The sequence below is a fragment of the Melanotaenia boesemani genome, chromosome 17 (genome assembly GCF_017639745.1).
Source record: "Melanotaenia boesemani isolate fMelBoe1 chromosome 17, fMelBoe1.pri, whole genome shotgun sequence".
Lineage (NCBI taxonomy): Eukaryota > Metazoa > Chordata > Actinopteri > Atheriniformes > Melanotaeniidae > Melanotaenia > Melanotaenia boesemani.
The window spans coordinates 13,493,884-13,516,512 of NC_055698.1; the positions used below are offsets into that span (position 1 = coordinate 13,493,884).

Consider the following 22,629-nt stretch of genomic DNA (forward strand, 5'->3'; position numbering starts at 1 on the left):
ATATCTTTTCCAGGCAGAGAAAATGTTTATTCATTTACCCCCTTTGGGGGTGAGTTGTAAAAGATGATTTTGTTCTCTTTTTGGGGAGGGTGGGGGCTTAATTGTGCATGTCATTCTGCACACAAAGAGTAGGAAAGTGTGAATATCGGACTGTGTGACTTTATACAGCCAGCATTGAGCAAAAAAAAAAAAACAAAAACAGCATGTCTCCTTAAAGTTTCTTCCTATAATTGAGTCATTATGATGACATATGATTACTTTAATGACATGTCATTATCATGTCAATCTCAAGTCTACTGATGTGATAATTATCAACACATTTGTAGATGTGTCATAAATTCCTCTGACTACCAAATAGTCCCAAATAAACTTTGTTGTACTCCAATTTCTACTTAGTAAAATCTTTAAAAATTTTCTCCCAAAAATAACTTTTTTCCACAGTTTCCCTTGTGATTTAGGGACTTATTGCACTTCTCAGGAGCTTTATTTCTGGGCGACTTTTGCAGACATCCCAGCCAACCCCGTCTGCTTTGGAGACGGTTGCTTGTCCCAATTCTACTTTGCTTTTTCCTCTTCTTCTCTTGTGCCCAAATTGAAATATTGAATGCAATAAAAAAAAAACATTAACAGCAAAAGGTTAAACTAAATTCACATCATCATCTAGGGTTACAGGAAGTGCTGTAAAGTAAAACAACAATTTTATTAATTCATTTATTTATTTATTTTACAGTCTATTTTTACTCTTAGTCACTACTTTATGTCTTATTTAATTTTGTGCATCATATTTGAAGCTTCATGCCATGTGTTGTACTTATTATATACAGCACATTAATAAATCATTAACAAATAATTTTGAATGGCATTGTGTTGGATTGGACAATCACTTTAACTTGTCTGTGTTTTCTTAAATGTGGTTGCTTTTTAAGGATTCTTCTTAGCTCCAATTTTGATATCTTCCTAAAACTGTTGTAGCTTATAATTTCACATAAATTAGCCACACAGATTATAAAAGTGTTCCATATGGATCAATATCAGGCATCTTCATTCCAATGTGTCAATTCCTACTAAAGATTGCATTGCAGAACTCATCAGCTATTAATGTCTACATTTAAACAGGTCAAGCATAAAGTAGAAAGTTAAAACTGGCTCCCTCTTTTTAAAAGAACTGAATTTTTTCCTTGAAAGATTCATTAAATATTCACATTGGGATTTCTACTTTGCAGTCTTCGTGAAAGTGCATGCTTGAGATGATGGCATTGCTCTAAATGCTGCTCTCAGCAGTGTTCTTACCTCAAAGCACATCAGTCATTCACCTCAAAATTTTAGCCACATGTCTCCCCTTTACTTTCATTTATTTCTCTTTCTACTTGAGGAATTTCCACTATCCATATCCGAGGTGTGTCACTACTTTTTCCTGTTCAGGACTTCAGCTAACAAAGGTTTGCCTTAAGTTACTAACAGTATTGTGGATATAAAAATAATCAAGCTGTTATATATCATGCAGATGTTTCTCATGTTTTCAGCCTCCTCCCTGGTTTGATATAAGCTTTGGGTCTTTCCCGCCCCCACACTACTGGCAGACCAAACCAAAGTCTACCACACCACAATGAATAAAAAGAGCATGTTTTCTCAGTGAGAGCAAACCTCTCCGACAATCCACCCGTCCTAAATCACCAGCACCCAAAAAGAAAAAAAAAGAAGCTGCATAAGTCGTATTCTGGCAACAATTAATTTCAAACTGTTTCCCAGTAGAAGCAAATGCATCCAAACCTTTGGCGCTTTAGATTTCTTTTTCTGCTTTCTCTTGAAAAGCAGGGCCACGTTAACTAATTTGTTTGGACGTGTTGCAGCAACTAAGCACAACTTGACTACAGTAATAGATTCAACAAATCATGCAGAAGTGGTAAACATGTGAAAATTGGTGAATATGTGAGAAGAAAGAGAAGCAGGTGTCTGAAATAAAGTAGCTGCAGCCTCTGCAGTGTCCTCAGTGTTTCCAGTACTTTGTCAGGCAAAAGATGCTTCAGCTGAAAGCAGGATTGGGCTGATGGGATTGTGAGTAATGTGTGCCAAGTTCTACAATCCTAGCTGTTGTTTTGCTTTTTTTAGGGTCCTTTGATCATCTCAAACTCATTTTTTAAAATTATTTTTAAACACATTTTTGTTAAATGGTTACAGGGTTACAGGGTTTTTATGTTCTTTATCTGCTTTTTATTGACTTTAATTTTATTTGGGTCTACATAAGAGCAAAGAAGATACGATCTCTGGAGTTCAAGATATTCTGCAATAACGTCTTTTAAGATGCAGCCGCAGCAGCAGAAACACAACTGGCTGCCAGTATTTTGATTTCCAAGGAGTAACACAAATTTATGTTCAGTCTTGATATTGAAGCATTCCTACACGACAGATTTATTACCTCTGTCTAAGCAGACCTAATAGTTTAAAAGAATCCACATCAGGCATTAAGTGAGGCTGCAAAACTCCATGTGGAAAATGTGGAAGGCAGCAGAAACTGTGTGTGATTGCAGGGTAGAAACCTGCTGCCAAGATGAGACCCAGAAATTAAAAGGATATGCTTGGAAGTATATCCTAGAACATCTTTATTTAAATCTGTTTTTTCATACATATTGAATGGATGAAACACAAAGACTAAATTTTTGGTCTAAATTTTCATTCGGTTTAGCATAAATTATTTAAATCTAATTTCTTAAAAGTTTTGCAAGATTTCCTGTTTTCTCATTTGTTTGTCTTTTTTTTATGACATGCTACATTATAGATATGGGGATAGAACATTTGCTATACTGTGGTACAGATGGGAAATCACCTGAGAAATACCAGACTACATAGCTAAAATTCTTTTAATATTACATATTTTCTGTTTCATTGGTAATTTATTATAATTGTCTTTAATCACTTATACATTTTATTATTCTTATTTTAACAATTATACCTCTATTTCTTTTAGAAAATTAAAGAAAAAATCTAAAGTTCATTTGGAAGTCACCACTCTATTAGGAATAATGCAAATAAGCCCAAATTCAATTAGAATATGACAATAAATATATTTCTGAGATATATTGTTTTTCAGTTAAAAATAATTATCCAGTTACTCTATGTTATGTCAATATTTTAATTATATTTAATTACCTTAGAATTTCTAAAGGCTAAATTAAAAAAAGCAAAAACCAGCAAACAGTAAATTTCTGAATTTCTCCACTGTGTTAATAAAACTTGAAATCTAGTCGGGGAAAAGCCAAAAATTTGAAATTTACCAAGCTGAAAATAAATTTTATCCAGCTATGCACAGATCACGGAATAAAGAAAACGCCTTTTTGAAACATTATAGGTTTATAGCCAGATATATTTTTCCATTTAGATGGTTTCTATAACTGTTACCTTTTACTGTATTCCCTCCTCCCTGCTGGGGAAATACGAAAAACTATGCTAGTTAATAAATGTAAGCTTAATTATGGATTGGATTTATGTGGCACCTTTCAAATGTACCCCAAGCACTACACACTAAATTCATTCATGTCACATTTATACGCTGGTGGTGGTAAGTTACACGAGTAGCCACAGCTGGGACAGATGGACTGAAACATGGCTGCCTATCCACACCAGTAGCCTCTCTGCCAAGTATTCATAAACACTTCAGTGTTACTGACTTACTGGGTTTCTGGCCACCACTTTGGGATTATTGACTACGGTGACAAGGTAGATGATGGTGAGGGCAGAATTGAGCACGTAGGAGCAGAAGAGGTTCTTATGGAGGGTGATCCTTTGGCAGCTCAGACTCCTGTGTACCAGGCAGAGTTTTGTTAGTAACGTGCTGACATACCAGAACAAGCTGTGTTCAGAACAACTTGCCTTAATAGCCTGTACAGACAAGGAATGCAGTTAAATAATACATAATGGAGCACAATGATGCTTTCTCTTAAGCTTGACTGGCCCCTCATGACTAACAATGTAATAAACGGAACTGAGAACAGCTTGGGATAAGCATACTTAAATGTCTTGATACCTTTAAAAAAATTCTGAGTAGCAATCAAACAAATCTGCAGCTCACAGAGAATTACATGTTAAACGGTAGCACAATATAACCTCCTACCTGGATGACTACACTCTTTAAAGTAAAATTATAGCCTATTTATATACCTTTTATAGTCAACTGCATTTTTATTGAGGCATTAAAACCCCGTGAAGCCAATAAAACCAGGAAGAGCGCTAAATTTCCCTAAATATGGGTAAAATAACATGCAAAAATACATTTTTACTGTCTTACTGAGGGGCAATAGTGCTCTTAAAACAGAACAAAAGGACATGCAGGAGCTGCTGAAAGCATGTATACAAGGTTTTATTTTTTATCTAGAGAAGGATGTGAAAACACAGTCTGATTTCTTATGGCAGTCTCCTTTGGGCTGTTGTGGGTGCTTAATGTCATACCTCCAACTAAATCCTGTTTTTCTACAGCAGCGTGTTTATCTGAGAATCCTGACAGTGTTGATGTAGAGCTGTAAATAACTAAGTGTTTCAGCTGTACACTGTAATATACGACTGTGAGCTTCACATCTGGATCATATAATACAAAACGAAGCCCTCAGTATATTAAGGGTTTTGGCTGCAAATGTACCAAACTGTGGTTAGAAAGAAAGGAAAAAAGTAAATAAGTTTGATTCATCATTGAATCATTAATTTGTTGGGATTTTGAGCCCCATGAATCCTTTCTGGCATCCTGCTTTGCGGTGCTGCTGAGTTTGGCTCTCAGTGGGTGACAGGATGGTATGATCTTCCACCTGCCTTAAACTCGGCCTCTTGATTTATGGGTACCAATAAAACTATGCAGCTCATGGATAGTTTCTAGCAAGATTTGTTCTCATTTAGGAGGTCTTCATCATCAGTACATGATCATTTAACATTCAAGCTAAGTGACATTTCTAAATGTCATCTGGAGCATTTTTATTAGTATGATCTCTATATTCTGATTTTTATCCATATATCTTTCAGATAAAATCTAAACTATTCTTTTAGCCTAAAAGTTATTCTTATTCTGCCATTAAATTAATGTAGATGAATTCCCTCATTTCTAAATATATACTGACACTACAAAAATGAATCCAGTGATATGCAGACTTTTGCATAGTTTACTTCTATAGATGCCACTATCCACTATTTTCATTTTGAACTCTTATCTAATTTAATTTTGGCAAAAGAATATCATTAACTTTAGATGCTCTAACCTTAACCCCTGTGAGGGAAAAAAAGCAGTTCGTCTGGATAAAAATGAATAATTTTTCATTTTAAGGAAGGACATGCCAGCATGTTTCATGGACACATAGCTCTACTGTTTAGAATTATGTATATTCATGAGTTAAATCTGCTGCAGAAGGATACTAGATGATGTTAAAAACCACTTTGCACATATCAACATACTTTAAGACTGGAAAAATATCAGTCTGGCTATGAGACAAATACTTATAGTAGTCGCATTTACACGACCGGTACTAGTTTGGACAAAAGCACAATGAAGATTTTGCTGAGTGTAAACACGAAGGAGACCAGCAAACTGCACTTGTAGAGGAAGTAACCACACCATCTGTGTGCCTGTCAGAGCCACCTTTAATGGTAATTCTGAGGGACCCTTTAAGAACAAAATGACCAGGTGATGAATCACCATTGTATTACACATGCAGGACATGACTTCTACTTACCTGAAGTAGAAGAAGATAGCCAGAGAGATGAGCAGTGAGGCTATGGATAAAGCATGACCCACAATTGCCATGTAAAACAGGATGTACGCCGACTGTCAGAAAACACACAATCAAGAAAGACATAAGTTTTCTACATTGGGGAAAGGGTAGAACTAATAATAATAATAATAATAATCTAATATTTAATTTCATCTAATGATTTAATGATCATGTATTTATACATTTACTCTTTTATTATTGTGTCGATTTTTCCATTTTTTCTCAGAATTTTCCCTATTTTTCCGTTCTTCTTGCTGCCCTGTTTTATAAACACTTTATTTAAGTGACTGTACCTTTTTTATAAATAGGATGTGTTTATGCTTCCCTCCTATTTTTTCCTGCAAGTGCAGTTCTTTTCCATGTCTTCTTTTTACATGCCTGCACGTATTTCTGTTTCTTTATTTGAATGAGGGGGGTTTTGTTCATAATGTGTGTCATGAGTAGTCTGTTTCACAACACAGCCACAGAGACTGGAAGTTCAGGAAGAATCACAACACAAGCAGACAGTGCTAGCGGTTAGCCTCCCTTCAAGTTAAACAACGACCTAAAAGCTTTCAGCCGTGTAGTGTAGCTTTTTGTCTTTTCTCTGTAGGGATCAACTGTTTTTAGGCAGATTGGTTAATGACTGCGAGAACACAAGCTGTCATAGTCTGTTGATTTGTATCATAGCTGCTTGACAGGCAGTGACATTTTTGCTCCATTTGGATTTTGGGATGTTTTGAGAAACAGGAAATTTGCACCCTGCTAATCAACCAGTAGATGAGAAGCTAAGCCCATGACAGTTTCATTATGGCAGTTTCAAATCTCCATATCCTCCTCAGGGTCAACCAATTAAGGAAGATTCACCCAGCGTTGTACCTTAATACATGTTAATTTGATTTCTGGAATAATTTCGCCAGTTCATTAATATGGGGCATTTGCTGCTACAGCAACTGTTGTTATTATTGTTTCCACAGTCTTTCAACCAGGTTAAAATTAGATTGATCCTTTCTGACTGATCACCAGTGCACCAACTCTTTTTTTTCTGACTCTGTGATGTGTAATCAAATATTGTGTCTCTCTGGACCTTTACATTCAATGTACAAAACTTGAAAACATAGAAAGGATTTGGCAGTTTCTTTGGCAAAATGCAGGACTGAGCTGTGTGGTGTCCTGGTCTGGTTTCCATCTGTAAACTGTTAGCAGCTTGTTTTTGCAGCCTGCTGCTGTTGATGATAAAAAAGACTGTAAAAATGTGACAATGGCCACACAGGGTTGTTAGCGGTGAGACTCTCTGACTGTATAACCTGGAGAACAGAAGGCCCAGAATAGTTTAATTGTTTTGTTCCAGTAAATGAAAAATCTGTTGGTCCTGACAAACAAAACAGGCTTTGCCTGGCTGCTCTGCCTGTGAGATAAGCACTCAGCTCAATTAAAACACAAATCACACATATGAGCAGAAACCAACAACATTTTTTATTTAATGTAAACATCAGAATATCAGCATGTTACCTGTTTAAGAGAGAAATGTATCTTAGGAACTGATGTGCTCTCAAAAACTACATCTACCCACACTATAAACACTTAAGAACCTGCAGCACGAAAGAAACTATTCTGCTGACTCATCACACTGTGGATACCATGCAGTAAATGTATGAAAGCAGCATATTTTTTCTCATAGAAATTACCTTTAGTTTAGCCTTAGTGTTTTCATTACAGAGTGTATAGTTGGACCAAGTCCTGTTGGTGTCTGGGTGGCGAAACCACTGCCCATCTTCTCCACAATATTTTGTTGCCTTCTCTGTGAGGAGCATTAAAAGTATTAAATACATTTCTTGGAGCCAAAAAGTCTTTTTTAAAGACTCAACATTTCAAGTTGAATCATTACCTGTGGGGTCGAAGTCGTCAAAATAATTGGGACAGTTTTGGGATGTGAAAGTTCCTGCTGGGGTGTCTTCCCAGCACAGCCAGCCATCCCAGTTACGACTGCAGTACAGACCTGTGGTATCAAAGAAACAAAAAGCTTAGTGTTCAAAGAGCAGGAGTGCAACAGAAGAAAAGTATTGTGAAACATTATCTACCTGATTTGTTATAAGGTTGATCTCGATTCATTTTCTCAAAGCATTTGTACTGGTTGTCAAGGATTTTTTTCCGCTCTTCTTCTTCTTTTTGGTTGTCCACAGAGCTAACAGTAGCCTCACTGGTGGTCTCCACCTCAGTGTCCCTGGAAAACTGGGCAGCTGCCTATATTTTAAAAAAGTTGGTATCACAACTTATTTTTTATTATTATTTACAGAGTTGTGATCAACTAAACAATGCATAAGGAGGTTTAAAGCATGACATCACTATGTCACATGGAGACATTTTGCTTTCTACATAAGTGATGATTCAGATTTCTTCTGTTTTGATGCTTCCTTTAGGATGCTATTTTCCACCTGCCATGCTGTCTCCCTTTAAGAAATAATAGTAGTCCATGGGTGGGCTTTTTTGGAGAGTGAAGCAGGTTTGCTTTCTAACATTAAATCCTCGATTAGCGTGCAACTATATGGGGTATGATGGATAACTGATGGGGGCTCTCTCTCACCATGGAACAAAAGAACAGCACCTGTTGCACCTGAATGCCTTTTAGTTTCTCCACAGATTTCAAATTGGATACATGTGACAGTTCAATTGAAAAACATTAAGTTCTTTTCAGAAATTGGCTCACAGATACCTGCCTCTTTGTAAGCCTTAAGCCATGCAGTTTTTTTTAATCTGTCTGCAGTCTGTGCTGCAAGTCCCCTGATTTGAATGTTAGACCCCAGCGGGGGGTGGGGCCAGCTTGACTATCTTGCACAACATCACCAGGATGCATTGCATGTCTCTACCTGAAGAAAGTTGTACATAACAGAATGCTATTTTATGTACTATATAAGCACTTTTTTTAGCCTCCTCTGCATGGAGCAGAAAGGAAGACAGACTTATTTATACGTTATTTTCATATTGTTTGAGAGAGTTTAGATTCAAGAGCACATGTAAACATGTTCACACTTCCACGCAACCTGTCAGACGTTGCTGTGTGGATGTTTCCCGAAACACATGATGGAGTTTGTTTGTGGTGTGACAGCAATTTTAACTAATGCTGGTAAATGGCTGGTATCTGCTCATTCTTTGACTAAAGGTTGCAGACCAGAAATGTCCTTCACACAGTAAAATAAGGGCAGAAAAACAGACTTGAACTTGCTTCGGATATTGAAGCATGACTTAAAGGAAATATTTTGGCCTGAGTCTGTGTGTTTGCAGGAATTTTCTGCCTTTCTACTTTAATGTTATCTGGACAATCACTCTAAAAAGGTGAATTAATCAAATTTTTAGAGAGCCAAATGCTGTTGCTGAGCCTTGCTTCCTCTAACCTCCTTGGTCGGTGATCTTTCTCATGAAGAGTTATTACATAAACAGTTCAGAATATTACCCTCAAACTCTCTTTGTTGTTGCCAACACACAGCGTGTAGTTGGTCCAGGTCATGTTATTGTCTGGGTGGCGAAACCACTGCCCGTGCTCTCCACAGTACTTTGTTGCCTTTTCTGACAATGACATAATAAATATATCATTGTAATACAGCGCAATACCTCTCTGTAGTACCTCTAAAGCAGAACAGTTAGATACCAGCAGATCCTTAAAGGGGCAGGACTTCTTACTCACCAGTCGGTTTGAGGTCAGAAAAATAATCGGGGCAGCTCTGAGATGCGTAGGTACCTGCTGGCGTATCATCCCAGCACAACTGGCCATCCCAGTTGCGGCTGCAGTACAGACCTCCAACAATCACAGAAACATGAAAACATGTATTTAAAGGGATCTAAAATGATTTTCCAGCATAATAAGTGTTAACACAATATAATCAGTGTTAAAGGTGAGCATTCAGAATACCTGTTTTGTTAAATGGCGGGTCCTGTTTTATTTTCTGGAGACATCTGTGCTCGTTCTCACGGATCTTCAATTTCTAAGGGTAGAAAATTAAAGTGTGAACATAAGAAAGGACGCATCTGTGCCATAAATACACATTTAACTAAACATTACCCCAAGCCTCTTTTTATGGGTGGTTGTGCAGAGTGTATAGTCGGTCCAAATCTTCTTGTTCTCTGGATGTTGAAACCACTGCCCATCTTTTTCACAGTACCTAGTGGCTTTTTCTGTAAAGCACGATCCCTGTTATTTTAACTTCAGAGGCTAATGAGATATCAGGAGAGGAAAGCCTCACTGCTTACCTGTGGGGTCGAAGCCAATGAAATAATCGGGGCAGTTCTGGGAGGCGTAGGTTCCTGCTGGAGTGTCCTCCCAGCACAGCCAGCCATCCCAAATACGACTGCAGTGCAGGCCTGTGACACCACAGACAAAAACACATTAAAAAGGCTCATAGCCCTCCTGCTTATAAGGACATCTAGATTAAAAAAAAAAAGTAAATGTTAGTAGACTGTTACACAATGGGTTTAGAAAGAGAGTAGCACCTGATTTATTATACGGGGGATCATTCTTCATTTTCTCAAAGCATTTCTTTTCATTTTCCAGGATATTACTTTCTTTTCTAACCCTCGTGGCCTCAGTGGTTGGCTCTCCTGCAGCATCCCTTGAAAAATTTCTTTCCTTATGGGAACAAGAACATCAGTCTGTTGATTAGTTTATGTACAGTAGAAACCAAAGCAAGCTCTGTCTCCATTTACTTCCAGGCAAACATCCAGTGAAGAATCACCTGTAATTGATTCTTTAAAGCTGGTCGACAGGTAGAACTGGTCTGAACCCAGTTGCCCGATTCGTCACAATATTTGGTCACTTTTTCTGTAGAGAAAATAGAACGAAAGTATTATCCATAGCTTAATAGCCTAAAAGCTTCATTTACAGGCACAGTTTGCTGCCTGTATTTGTTAAGCTTCGAGTTTAGTAGTAAATCTTATGCTGGCATAATCCAGACAAGTAGAATCTTGGCATTACCGAGTACCTGTGAATAATTTAGCTTGGCAAACACTATCAAACAAAATGTTTTCCACCTTTGGAGTAGTTTTCTAGCAAATTCTCAAATGTCAGGTTTAAAAACCACTTGTACAGGAGATCCATATCTGGGCAGCGAATGAGATCACATTGTTCCTTACAACAACTGTCTAGTCTTCTCTGGCAGCTCATAAACTGTTCGACAACCATTTCCAACTGTAAAACTCCCCCTCAGGCCTCATATCAGCAGCTTCAGCTTTCAAGGAGACGTAAAGGAACTCTCAGAGTCATCTACATTTTGGGAAGATCCCTATGAGCCATCTCTTAAAGATACCTCTCTGCTCCCTCATTCATATTCCTTCTTCCCATCCATTTTTCTGGTTCCAGTTTCCCTGCTTTTTTTTTTTTTTTTTTTTTTTTGTGACTCCTTCTTTCCTTACTCCACTCTTTCCCTCCACATACTCCTCATTCATCTTTCTGCCCTCCACCTCACCTCCCCTTCCTTCGTCACATTGCATCTCCTAAATCAGACATGACTTGAGTCTGGATCTCTTCAACTCGACATTACTGAGCCTTGCATTATTCATGGCGTAAAAACAGAACATTCCATAGAGTTTAGTTGTCTTGCAATCTTAACATTGCACTACAATCAAAGTTTACAGTCAGCTTACAATGAAATACATTCACGTCTTCATTCTGTCTGAGTACAATAAGCCACCTATTTACCTTGTGTCCAGTGTATGAATCTTTTATACTAATTCTCATATTTCTTTTCTTTTTTTGTTTTGAGGAAGAGATCCTATCACATCGGTGAGGGCATACTTGAAGGCATGGTGAGGCTTGAATGAAACAATAATGTAAATGCTAAATACCCCACAGGATAGCTTAAATGTATACTGGTTTGAACAAAGCAAGAGTTTTTGACAGTTCAATCTGACATAAAATGGGAACTATCCATTGTAAAAAAAAAACAACTTGTAAGCGTAGACATTGATATGAGGGCCAAGTTGGCAAACATACTAACCAACAGACTGCTCTTACTGAATCTGCATGCATGACTTATTATAAATAGTGAACTTGGTAGCATTAACCTATAAAATAAAAATAAAAATGTCCCATGAGCTGAAAAGGGAAAGCAAATAACTGAAACATGCAGGGATGAATCAAACAATTTTATTCAGATTCACTTCAAAGAGTGTTCATAGTTTAAAGATACACATTTAAAATTTGGTAAACTGTTGTAAGAGGCTGTTTGAGTAAATGAGAAACAGAAGATCTCCTGCAGGTCTCAGTTCAGCCAGATGGTTGTTCTGTTCTGCTGAGAAAAGTGTAAGATTGTCTTACCAGTGTTGTCGAAGTCAGGATGATTTGGACAGCTTTGTGTTACAGATGTCCCAGCTGGTGTCTCATCCCAACACAACAAACCATCCCACATATGAGCACAAAACACACCTCAAGAGAGGAAAAGGGAAGAAATGTAATGACTAATGCTATCAACACATTTTCTGTCTCTTCACTTGTTTTAGTGCATGTCAGAGTAACATCATTTGGAAGTTATTAAAATCCCCATCATCTAGTGAAAAAGCCCTCTCAGATCTGGTGGCAGTGCTGACAGCACAACCATTAGCAAAAAAACATCAGCAGCATTCTGATCCCACACAACAATTTTACAAAATTACTGCAAGTGTGATGCTTTCAGAGCTTTTATGTGACCTCCAGAAGCCTCTCACCAGTTCTGTTTTCTCGGTGGCCCTTGTTGGATAGCTCAAGACATTTGTATTGACTCAGCTCAATCTGTCCCTCTATAATGCTCGGTCCAGGACTGAGTGTTGGACCTGAGATTGATTCACCTGATGCCATCCGGTGCTGTGAAGAAAAGATAAAGTTAAGCGGTAGAAGGATATAAACATGCTCAGCACATCTTGGATAAGAATTGTTAGTTGTGGCTGCTTCTCTCACTTACATTCCCATTTAAAAATAAGATAAAGAGGATTGAGACATGATCTCAAATTGTGATATTTCACAGTTGGATCATGCTCAGATAAAGATGTGCATGTTTACATATAATACCATGTGTAATGGAGGAATGAGTGTGGAAAGTTTTTGAACGTCTTCAGAACTGATCTGATCACGATTCCTTTCTGCTTTAAAATTCGAGTCACTCTCCAGGTGCATTAACTCATTAAACTGTGTTTGGGATCGCACAAAAGAAGTTAAGCACCTGATTTTCTCTAAATTAATCTTATCTTTGCTCCATTGTTTGTATTTGGAGGTAGCATTAAAATGAAAAAGTCTGCTGTGTGAAATGTTGATTATGATCACGCTGCTCACTGAAGGATAAGGAGCCCATTTTGCTGTGACTTATCTTTTTTTCTCTCTCTCTCTTATATTTTCCTGGGCTGAAAATTAAGCTTCTCAGAGTGTCTAACTCGTGAGTTTGCATTTCATGAATTATTTGATGAATTTAAATACTTTGATAGGGAGATTGTGACCACATGTCTTATCACAAGTGCGAAGCAAACCCTTACTTCCTCGGTTCTTTGAGGATCAAAATGTTCTTACCTGTCTCATTTAAACGCTTGTACGAAAAAATAAAACCAAATTATTTATAACTTGACTTTTGTGAGAATTCTGATGTCCCATGTAGCAGTTTAGCAGCCGTACATATGATGTCACTCCATGCATTGAAGTAAATGACGTCATACATACGACCACCAGGCCACCACCAATATCAACAGCTGAGCTGAATGAGAAAAAAAAATCTTCTGCTTTACTCATGCTAAGGCCTCTCCTTATCTATACACACAGTCAGTCTTCCTGAATCAACTGGGCAGGACCATGAAAACAAAGAAAATGCATAAAAACATATGGACGAATAACATTGATGTATCAACCAATAAAACAACATTTGATAGGATTACCTCACTGTCTGCTCTGGTTGAAATGGTAAGCTTCTATTTCACAGTGACTCTCAGTAATAATAAAACCCAACCAAAGCTTTTGAGTTACCCAATGGATAACTAAAATTTAGTGAATCCTGAAAGATAGTTTTTCAACCATTATCCACCTAATGAAGCCTGATTTGTTTCAGTGTAATATGTCCAACAGGAGAATCAATATGTCATTTTAAATGACAAAACTTGTATTAACCTAATCAATGCAATCAAATATTAAGAGTTTAAAATGGATACATGTCATCACATAGTGGCAACATAACTCACAAAACAAAAATAAATAAATTAGTAACCCCTCTTACAGGACATGAAGTGTCAAACTCGTAAAGTCCCATATAGAAAAAAAGCAACACAAATAGAAAAATGACATTCATTTATTACACAAAATCCACAGTCAAAAAACAACTCGTCCTGGTCCATTAACCTGCTACACTGAGCATGCACACTCTAAGTGGCAACACTATACCTCACCTTGATTAAAAGCATGACATTAAAGGAGCCTAAATAACTAGTTTATCGATTAAAACACACAATACAAAATATAACCAAATGCCTCTTTACAAAATAGATAATTTATTACTCATAACAACTAATTTTTTAAGGGTCATTATGTACAAAACAAATATAATTTCTATGTGTCTCTAACTTGCTTATTACCAGTTAAAATATAAAAATAAAACATGTTTTATTGACGTGTGGGGTTGAACTTTAATAAAGATTTTTAGAATCAGGGATCTGTGACAGTGGTACAACTTTTATGCCTGCAAGTGTGCAGCAGTCAGGTGGGGTCTGCATGACGCAAATGCCACCATCAAAGGGTGTACATGAGGTTCTTTGAAGATGTCTGCAAGATATCACGAGCGCGCTGAATAAAAGGCCCTGCACACTCCCAGTCCATATGTGCTCAGTCCCGGCCCACTAACTACAGTCCCTCAACGGCAGTTTTGTATACAAATGTAAAAAATACTTGGAACAGCTTTTGTGAGCATGTAGAAAAAGGTCATGGATGATATTTCAAAGTACATTTATGTACGTCTAGTATTCAACTAAAACATTAAAGATTAAATAAATAAAATGCAAAAAACTGCAAATGCACATCACCTTTTTGCTGTTCAACTCTTTATATTTATTATTATTTTAACTGCTATTATTATGATTTCCAATTATCTATATCATTATTGATTATTTTGTTGATGTTAAAGATAAAGAGCTAGTGAGAAAAATAAACTGTGTGGGACAATTTGGAAAGCATTGTTAATGTTGACATGATGCATCTCACAGTAGAAAAGATGATTGAGCCATCATGTGCATCTTTCTGCAGATGCTCTATTGCACATGTACGGAACGGTTCTTTAAATAAATGATCTGAAATACTGAACTAACAATGCTTCATGTTGGAACATTTCTGAGTTGTGGCAACTAAATGACACACTACACTTATCAGAGCATTCGCAGATTAACTTCGGGGTCTAGAAACAGTCTGAATGTGTGCTAAAAAATTATGCAAATTCTCTTGATTCTTGATGAGAAAAGAAAAACCACCAGGCCATAACATATTACATGTCCATCTAATGGAAATTAAATCCTCAGCACATGTGCTCAGCATACAAAGTGAGAATCGGGGCTTTGAGAACTTTACCTCTCAGAACATTCTTCTATGAACTACGAAATGAAAGCCAAATAGGAGCTTACCACCAGCAGAAAGCAAAGGATCCAAAAGGAGCCTGCTAACCTCATATCTTCAACTTGCAGGCAAATCTCTGGAGAGAAACAGAAGAGAACAAGTTAAACCTATCAGTGAAATAATTTGTCTACCGTGAAAGGAACTGACTGAACAAACATTTGCTTGTTTCAGATCAGGATTACGGCTTCTCAGGAGAAAACAGACACAGCAATCATTCATCTGAAATGCAAAACACTGCAGCAGAAGTACTGCAGTTTGCGACTTTTCTCACTCCTCTTCTTTGTGTGCGTCTGAGAGATAGTGAGACACCACACCTATCCATATGTGAATCAATGGCATGAAAGAGTAACAAGCAAAAGAGTCAAGGAAAACAGAGATTAAAAGAGTCGGGTGGAAATAGTTATGGTCATTAATCATGTTGTACTGAGCCTCTGTCCCTGGAAAAGCAGGGGCATGTGAGCGAATTCACCTCAGGCCTCTTCCTTGCAGAGTCCCTGCTGGAAACCCATCATTCTACATTTGAACACTGAAAACAGCCCACTCGTTCTCCACACCCCACTGAGACCCAGGGGGCAAGCTGTTCAGCAGACAGACATGGATGAGCAAGTATTAGAAGTCACTATGAAGGGTAATCATTTATGTTGGCCTCAGTGGCACACTGATGGCTGCTCAGGTTTAGGATGACAAATAAAAAAGCACTGACCAGGTAATTTCAGGCTAGGGGTATTATTTATTATTATTATTATTATTATTATTATTATTATTATTATTATTATTTTCTAAATAGATTTTAATGTATAATTTATTATATGTCTTGTGTCTTTGCCTCTATGTGTTTTCATGTATTCGGAGTGCCGAGCAATCTTGTTACACTACTATGTGTAATGACAATAAAGGCTTTGAATTGAATTTCTCTCACAAACTTTCCTCAAATGTGAAATAATTGTAGGATGTTAGGGTAAAAATACTATCTGTATCTGTACTTACTGACTGCATCTGACCACTTGTAGGCATTTATTGTGGTCCACAATATAGAAGAAATAAGGTTTCAAATGTCATGTTTTGTCAGTCCAAAATTATTGCTGAGTGACTATAATTTTTCTTCTAAGATCAATAAAGTTTCATTCTATCAATACAGCTTTATTAAATCAATTAAATACATTCATGCAAATACACCTGTCAATTTACTGAATAATGCATGTGCTGATATAAAGGCATTACACTCCCATTACATGCATGTAATGGGAGTGTAATGAATCTGGACGGGACGCATAATAGGCTGGTGATGGTTACTTAATGAATGCTAGTTATATTTAACTGACGTCATGCTAACATAGGTAATGATAATCTCAAACGATTAAAGTAGCTGTGGCTTTTGGAAACAGGTGCTGTAGTTGCTTTTCACTGTGATGGTTTTAACTTGCTGTTTTGTCTCGTTCTGCCGTTGCCGCTCCTTGTTACCGACAGCTTTCCAGGTGAGACAAAGTTCATCTCAAACAAACCTTGCAACTGGTGAGACCCGATTAGGCAGTAAATATGATTAAAGTTCTCATTTTTTATTTCCTGTTTTATTTTACGTTCTTCCTCGTTCACCTTTGTTAGTTACGTGTTAGTTTTGCTCTATCCTTGTGCTTGATATTTAATTGTGCCTCCTTGTATATCTACTCCCTAAACTCCCATATTTTCTTTTTTTCCCCCATTCCTTGCCTTACATTTGTTTTACTCATGTAATCTAATACTTTTCTTTATCAGCTGGTGTACAAGAAAACCAGTATTGCAGGTAACAACACAAGAGTTAATCTGTGCACTTTTGATTCAAAATTAACATGAAAACAGTAACACATGGTAAAAGTAAGTTGACGTTTTGGTACAGAAAGCTCTGGAAGAAAAATCTATATAGATATCTCTATCTCTTAATGCAGGAGCTTTAAAATAATTGTAAAATCATTTTCACATTTAATTTTTCAGAATCGCATCAAGTCAGTTACCAGCAAATCACCTCAAGGTGAGCATGTGATTTTGTGTAAAAGGGAATTAAGTTGCCCATTTAGTTCAACAACACAAAACTGGGTAATTACATAATTTGACTGTTAGCGACTCTCAGACCATTCAGACTGGTCTGAGAGAGATGTGAAATGTTCATGACCTCTTAACACTGTATTACATGGTGAAAACAGCAATGTGTTACAATTATGTATCGGCACCATGGAAACAGAAAGCTGTTATTTCATTGTCTTTGACACTGGCAGTGACAATGCTGCTCCCTTTTATACAAACTCTGGGCGAAAAAAAAAAACAAAAAAACATCAACTTAGAAATTTAAAATGTAAAAAAAAAATATGGAATAAAGAACAGAGTAAAAGTAAATAATCAAAAATCTAAGTTAGTCTTTTTGTGCCTCTTCTGGCATTTATGGCAGCTTTAGTTTCATAGTTTATGTGGTCTGATTGACCTAAAATTCTGTGACTTTCAACACACAAAACAAATGTTATTAATATGTTAACAATTTTGTGTTTTACTCAAGTTTTGTCCACTTTTAGTGTTACCTGTAAATGACCAGCCATTAGAAATGAATGGGGAAACTGCAATTACCATGGGAAACTGAGCTACATTTGTTAGATGGAAAGACACACGGATGCACATATACACCCACACACACAGTTTGGATTCCCTGGTAACTGACAAGAACCTTTGTCCTGTAGAGTATCTCTCCCACCTGAACAACATCTTATGGCAGTTCTCACAGTTGCAAGTCAGTCATATTCAACATTTCTTTGTAGCTTTGGTATATGATCCTTTTTTTAAACTCTGCTTACATTGTGTGATAGCAGCATAGCAGATCGGTGTACGGCAAGTCAGGCTCTTGATCATATTTGATCACCTCACTGGTGAGGAAGAGAGAAGCCAGGATACTGACAGTGTGGATGGATTAGAAAAGGAAGTGTTAGAAGCTGAAGACGAGAAGAAACTTTAATCCTCACCAAGAAATAACTAATGGAGAAAAATCCAGGAAAAATGACTATGCTGAAGCTGCTCTCATATTCAAGTTAAATAATGGGAACTTATCCTGGTCTTCATCCCTACCTGAGAATCAAAGTAGGCTTTTAGCTGAGAAGGTCATCAGGATGACCCCTGGGCATAGAAAATGTGCTATAACCCAGTCTGAATTTGTTGAAATCATAATGGTTCACATGACCATCTTGAAGGGGAAAGAAATTTATAAAGACAATTGGAAGGAGATAATCCAGAAAAGCACACATGGGACTTTTGATTATGACTGGATTTTGACTCTGGGTTGCAGAGACTGATTGGACAATTTTTTTTAGCTAAAATGTTAATTGAAATGTTACGGATGTGTCATGGTCTGCTGGCCAGGTCCCTGACTGTTTCCACCTGTGCTTGGTGATTGCTCCCATGCTGCTCACCTGTTTCTCAAAGCATCTAACTCTGCTCGCTCTCCAGTGCCAGATTGTCTGACGCTGTCTGCCCAGCGGTCCAGCTTTTTTTGTCATAGTTCTTCTACCACAGTGGTTTTGGCCTTTTTGCTGTATGGATTCCTGCATTAGCCCATCCCTCTGGATTACTGCCTCCTTGTTGTTGAACCTTACCTGTCTTGACCTGTGTGTCACCTCAACCTCAGTCGGACTGCCTCTTCAGGACACCAGATTCTTCTATTCTTTTTCTTTTGCCCCAGTTCTCCAGAATTATCTTCTAGAAGAAGTTTAATGATCTTTTCCACTCACAGCTCTCTGGTTGGGGCCACATTTCCTGCCAATTGGCCAGGCACAATAGCTTATTAAGGTTAGCAAACACTACTTTAATTGAAGATTCATTTGCATATTTAGACTTGGTGCTGGTACTTGTTTTAGAAATAGAAATTACAAGGTGATTCTACCATTTTTCCTCTAACTGACTGAGCTAACATTATGCATTATTCTTAAGCTAGAAAATTCAGATATTAAATAAAATTATTTTATGCAATATCTGTGATTTCTTTAGTCATAATTCAAGTTGATTTATTTATTTATTTATTCATTTATTGTCAGTGCTTATGTAAACTTTGTCACCAAATTGAGTAATGGATCATTTAGTCAAAAAGTTTAAACTATACAAGAAGTCTTGCACTGAAAGCCAACATGTTTATAACACTTGCGGTGATTTTATTCTTTATTATACATGAACTGAATGGCTGAGTTTTCTTTGTTAACCGAGACAAAGGAATCTGTATCATCACAACAAATCTGTAACTTAATTCCATTTATAACTTAAAACAATATTTTCTACCGCTCTTAAAAACAAGGAATGCTGAAGTAAAGGAGCAAAAATCTGAAAGCATAAAATCTTATCCTGTATTATAAGGATTTATGGCTATTTGCATGCATAGCAAGTATAAAAAAAGAAAAACTATGAATCTTAATATACTTGAAGCAAGGCGTTAGCACACTATGTTAGCTTTTCTTGGCATTTAGATTTGACAGCTAACTTGATCCATTAGGGCGACTAAATCCATCGATCTCTAAGTTTTTCCCTGAAAGTCTTAACTTTGCAAGAACAGAGAGATTTATTTATTACAGGCCAATGATTTAAGAATGATGTCACGTTTTTTTGTATTGCAGTTCTCGCAGCTTCCTCTCGACACATCATCCGGACAAAACTTTTTTTTTCCTCATGTAGCATCTGACAAGCTATCATGATTGGTCAATTTGAAGTGGGCATGGTTAAAGTGGAAAAATGGCAACTACAAGGTTCTCATTTCCGCCTTTTCGCTGATACAAAAGATTCGACAAGGTTAAACTGTTGTGATGTGGATGTTAAACCTAAGTGGCAAGAATGTCACAAAGACTTCTTTCTACCACCTGAAGAACAACAGCTGAGTTGGACCTTTTCTCTCTCAAGCTGTTGCAGAGACTCTGATCCACTCTTTCATCACCTGCAGGATTGATTATTGCAACCCTTCTTTCTCGTCTCTCAGTGAAAACTTTTGCACCACTGCAGCTGCTGCAGAACTCTGCAGCACGTCTGCTGATGGGGACCAGCAAGACGGCCCACGTCACACCCATCCTAGAGTCTCTGCATTGGCTTCCAGTCTGCTTCAGAGTCCATTTCAGGTTCTTTTACTGGTTTTTAAGGCTCTTAAAGGTCTCAAACCTTCTTACTTTTTTAGATATTCTTAATTATTATGGGCCCTCCAGAACCCTCAGGTCCTCAAAAGGGCGACTTACAAACATTTTCACAAAAACTTACAGTCTTTTAGTTTTTATGCTCCACATTTGTGGAACACTCTGCTACAGGACCTGAGGGCGGCTGAAGACCTTTCTTTTTACCCAGGTTTTTAATTAGATGTGTTTCTAATGAAATTAATTTAATGAAAGCCATTTATTCTCCTTGTTTTATTTTATGTTATTTTATTTTTTATTTTATTCCCTTTTATTTCTACTTTTATCCATGTTTTACTTGTTTAATTATGCACTTATTACTTTTTTTAAATACATTAATTCAGCTTTTTTTATTCAGATTTTATTGTTTTTTTGTCTTAACTCTTACTTATAGTTTTAAACAAGCTGCTATTTATTTCCATATACCTGTATACCTATTTATTATTATTATTATTATTATTATTATTATTTTAGGTTTATTTGATCCCATTCAAACTGAACTTTCCAGTGTTTTCCAGAGTTTGCCTTTTAATTATTTCCTCTTAATTACTGGGATCCTCCATGCCAGGGACTATGGCTGCTCGATCTGCAGGTTTGCTGCTGCAGTGACAGCCTTTGTCTGGGGGGTTGTACCATCCTGCACTGCATTGTGGTGGGGTTGTGGTGTGGGACCCGGCCAGCCATGATCTGGGTGGGTCATGTGGTGGCGGCCTCTGTGGTCTTGGGCGGTGGAGTCCCTGGTGTGGACGGATCACCAAGATATCGCTTCCTCAGTAAGCCTGATGGTAGGAATTGTGGTTTGTCTGTGGGTTATTGGATTAGTGGTTGGGTAGGTAGGTGGAGGTGGTTTAGTGTGCTACACCAGTGTGAGTGTGTGAGAGATAATGATTGGATGTGTGTTTTTATTTTTAATTTGGTTGCGTTACTGTATATATTTGTGTGTGTGAAGGCTTATTTTTAATTCTGTTTTGTTGTTGATATTTGGTTGTTATTGTTGTGTTTCTCTTATGCAAGAAAAGTGCTGTATAAATAAAATGTTGATTGATTGATTGAAATGGATAGTTTTGAGGAACTAGCCAAGGTGTTTAGAGCATGATGTCTTTATGACAAGCTAGTGAAGAGATAGCTTCATGTTTACCATACAGCCATGAGAGTTGCATTAACTCCAGGCAAGAAGAACAAAATAATAATTTCAAACTACCAAATAACAACTAGCTAATTTTGCTAACTGGGACACAGACAGTAAGAAGTTATTTTCCAGAGGTTATTAAAAGAAAAGCTATGAAAACAGCAAACAGATTAGTAACAACTCATATAGAAATTTCTATGTTTCGAAGTTTCTAAGATCCCTTGGTCCTTCTACTTTTTAGGGACAGTTGTAGTGACCCTAATTAAGCAGCTTCAGTTCTGCCTGCTAATTAAAGCAACAATTTTGAGGCGTGAAGCATGTGTAGCCCATTAAACCCATCCCTCACCCATATGGGAACATAAAGGAAAGCAGCACTAAAACAGAATAAGTGAGTTTATAATGCAAATTAAACTGATGTTAGGAACTGAAATCTGCTGTAGATCAAGTGGGAGGTCCATCATTACAGCAGGGATTTGTAAGAATCTTTAGCAAAATTAATTACCACTAACAAAGTGGTAAAACATTCAAACATTTAATTCCTGTGTGGTGAATACAACTAAATATTTGATATGACTCGCTGGCGAGTAATCTCCAGGTTGTGGTCTGGAAATTGCCGCCTTGAGCAGACATGGTTTCGACTCAGCTTTGTTTTTTCATGGTTCACTCACTATAATGAATTCAAACTTATCTGTGTAAATTATCTCTTTTCTCCATGTCTGTGATGGATCTCTTTACACACAATAAGTCTGTTTTAGTAGTAACTATAGATTATTGTTTGTATTAATAATGTGTTCTCCCGCATCTATTTCTCATTTGTTTTTCCCCCTGTCCTCCTTTTTTTTTCTGTCATTCCTGTATTACTGTGCTAGCCGGAGACAGAGACACCTTTTTCTTTTTATAGTGAGGGGTTAGAGGCACGGTGACACCACAGATTTGTGCTTGATTTTCTTACCATGAATTTCACACCAGTTCAGACCCCATCCTTCAGTCTGAGCAGCCACACAGATCTGGCATCCC

The 22,629-nt window shown here is 37.2% G+C and overlaps 1 protein-coding gene across 2 annotated transcripts in view; it reads right to left on the reverse strand.

The window, feature by feature from the left end:
* Positions 1-22,629, reverse strand: part of calcr (calcitonin receptor) — a 60,165-nt gene that overhangs the window by 12,018 nt on the left and 25,518 nt on the right. The window contains exons 1-16 of one of the 2 annotated variants that reach the window (XM_041967195.1): positions 18,144-18,257; positions 15,336-15,403; positions 12,420-12,555; positions 12,034-12,141; positions 10,454-10,539; positions 10,212-10,347; positions 9,972-10,082; positions 9,784-9,896; positions 9,634-9,706; positions 9,409-9,519; positions 9,178-9,290; positions 7,808-7,970; positions 7,615-7,725; positions 7,415-7,527; positions 5,709-5,800; positions 3,670-3,796 (exon numbers count right to left, since the gene is read on the reverse strand). In XM_041967195.1, the coding sequence (XP_041823129.1) occupies positions 3,670-3,796; positions 5,709-5,800; positions 7,415-7,527; positions 7,615-7,725; positions 7,808-7,970; positions 9,178-9,290; positions 9,409-9,519; positions 9,634-9,706; positions 9,784-9,896; positions 9,972-10,082; positions 10,212-10,347; positions 10,454-10,539; positions 12,034-12,141; positions 12,420-12,555; positions 15,336-15,380 (1,638 nt within the window). In that variant the 5' untranslated portion in view covers positions 15,381-15,403; positions 18,144-18,257. Of the gene's footprint in view, positions 1-3,669; positions 3,797-5,708; positions 5,801-7,414; positions 7,528-7,614; positions 7,726-7,807; positions 7,971-9,177; positions 9,291-9,408; positions 9,520-9,633; positions 9,707-9,783; positions 9,897-9,971; positions 10,083-10,211; positions 10,348-10,453; positions 10,540-12,033; positions 12,142-12,419; positions 12,556-15,335; positions 15,404-18,143; positions 18,258-22,629 lie in introns of those variants that run through there. The other variant, XM_041967194.1, reaches the window with a different exon arrangement.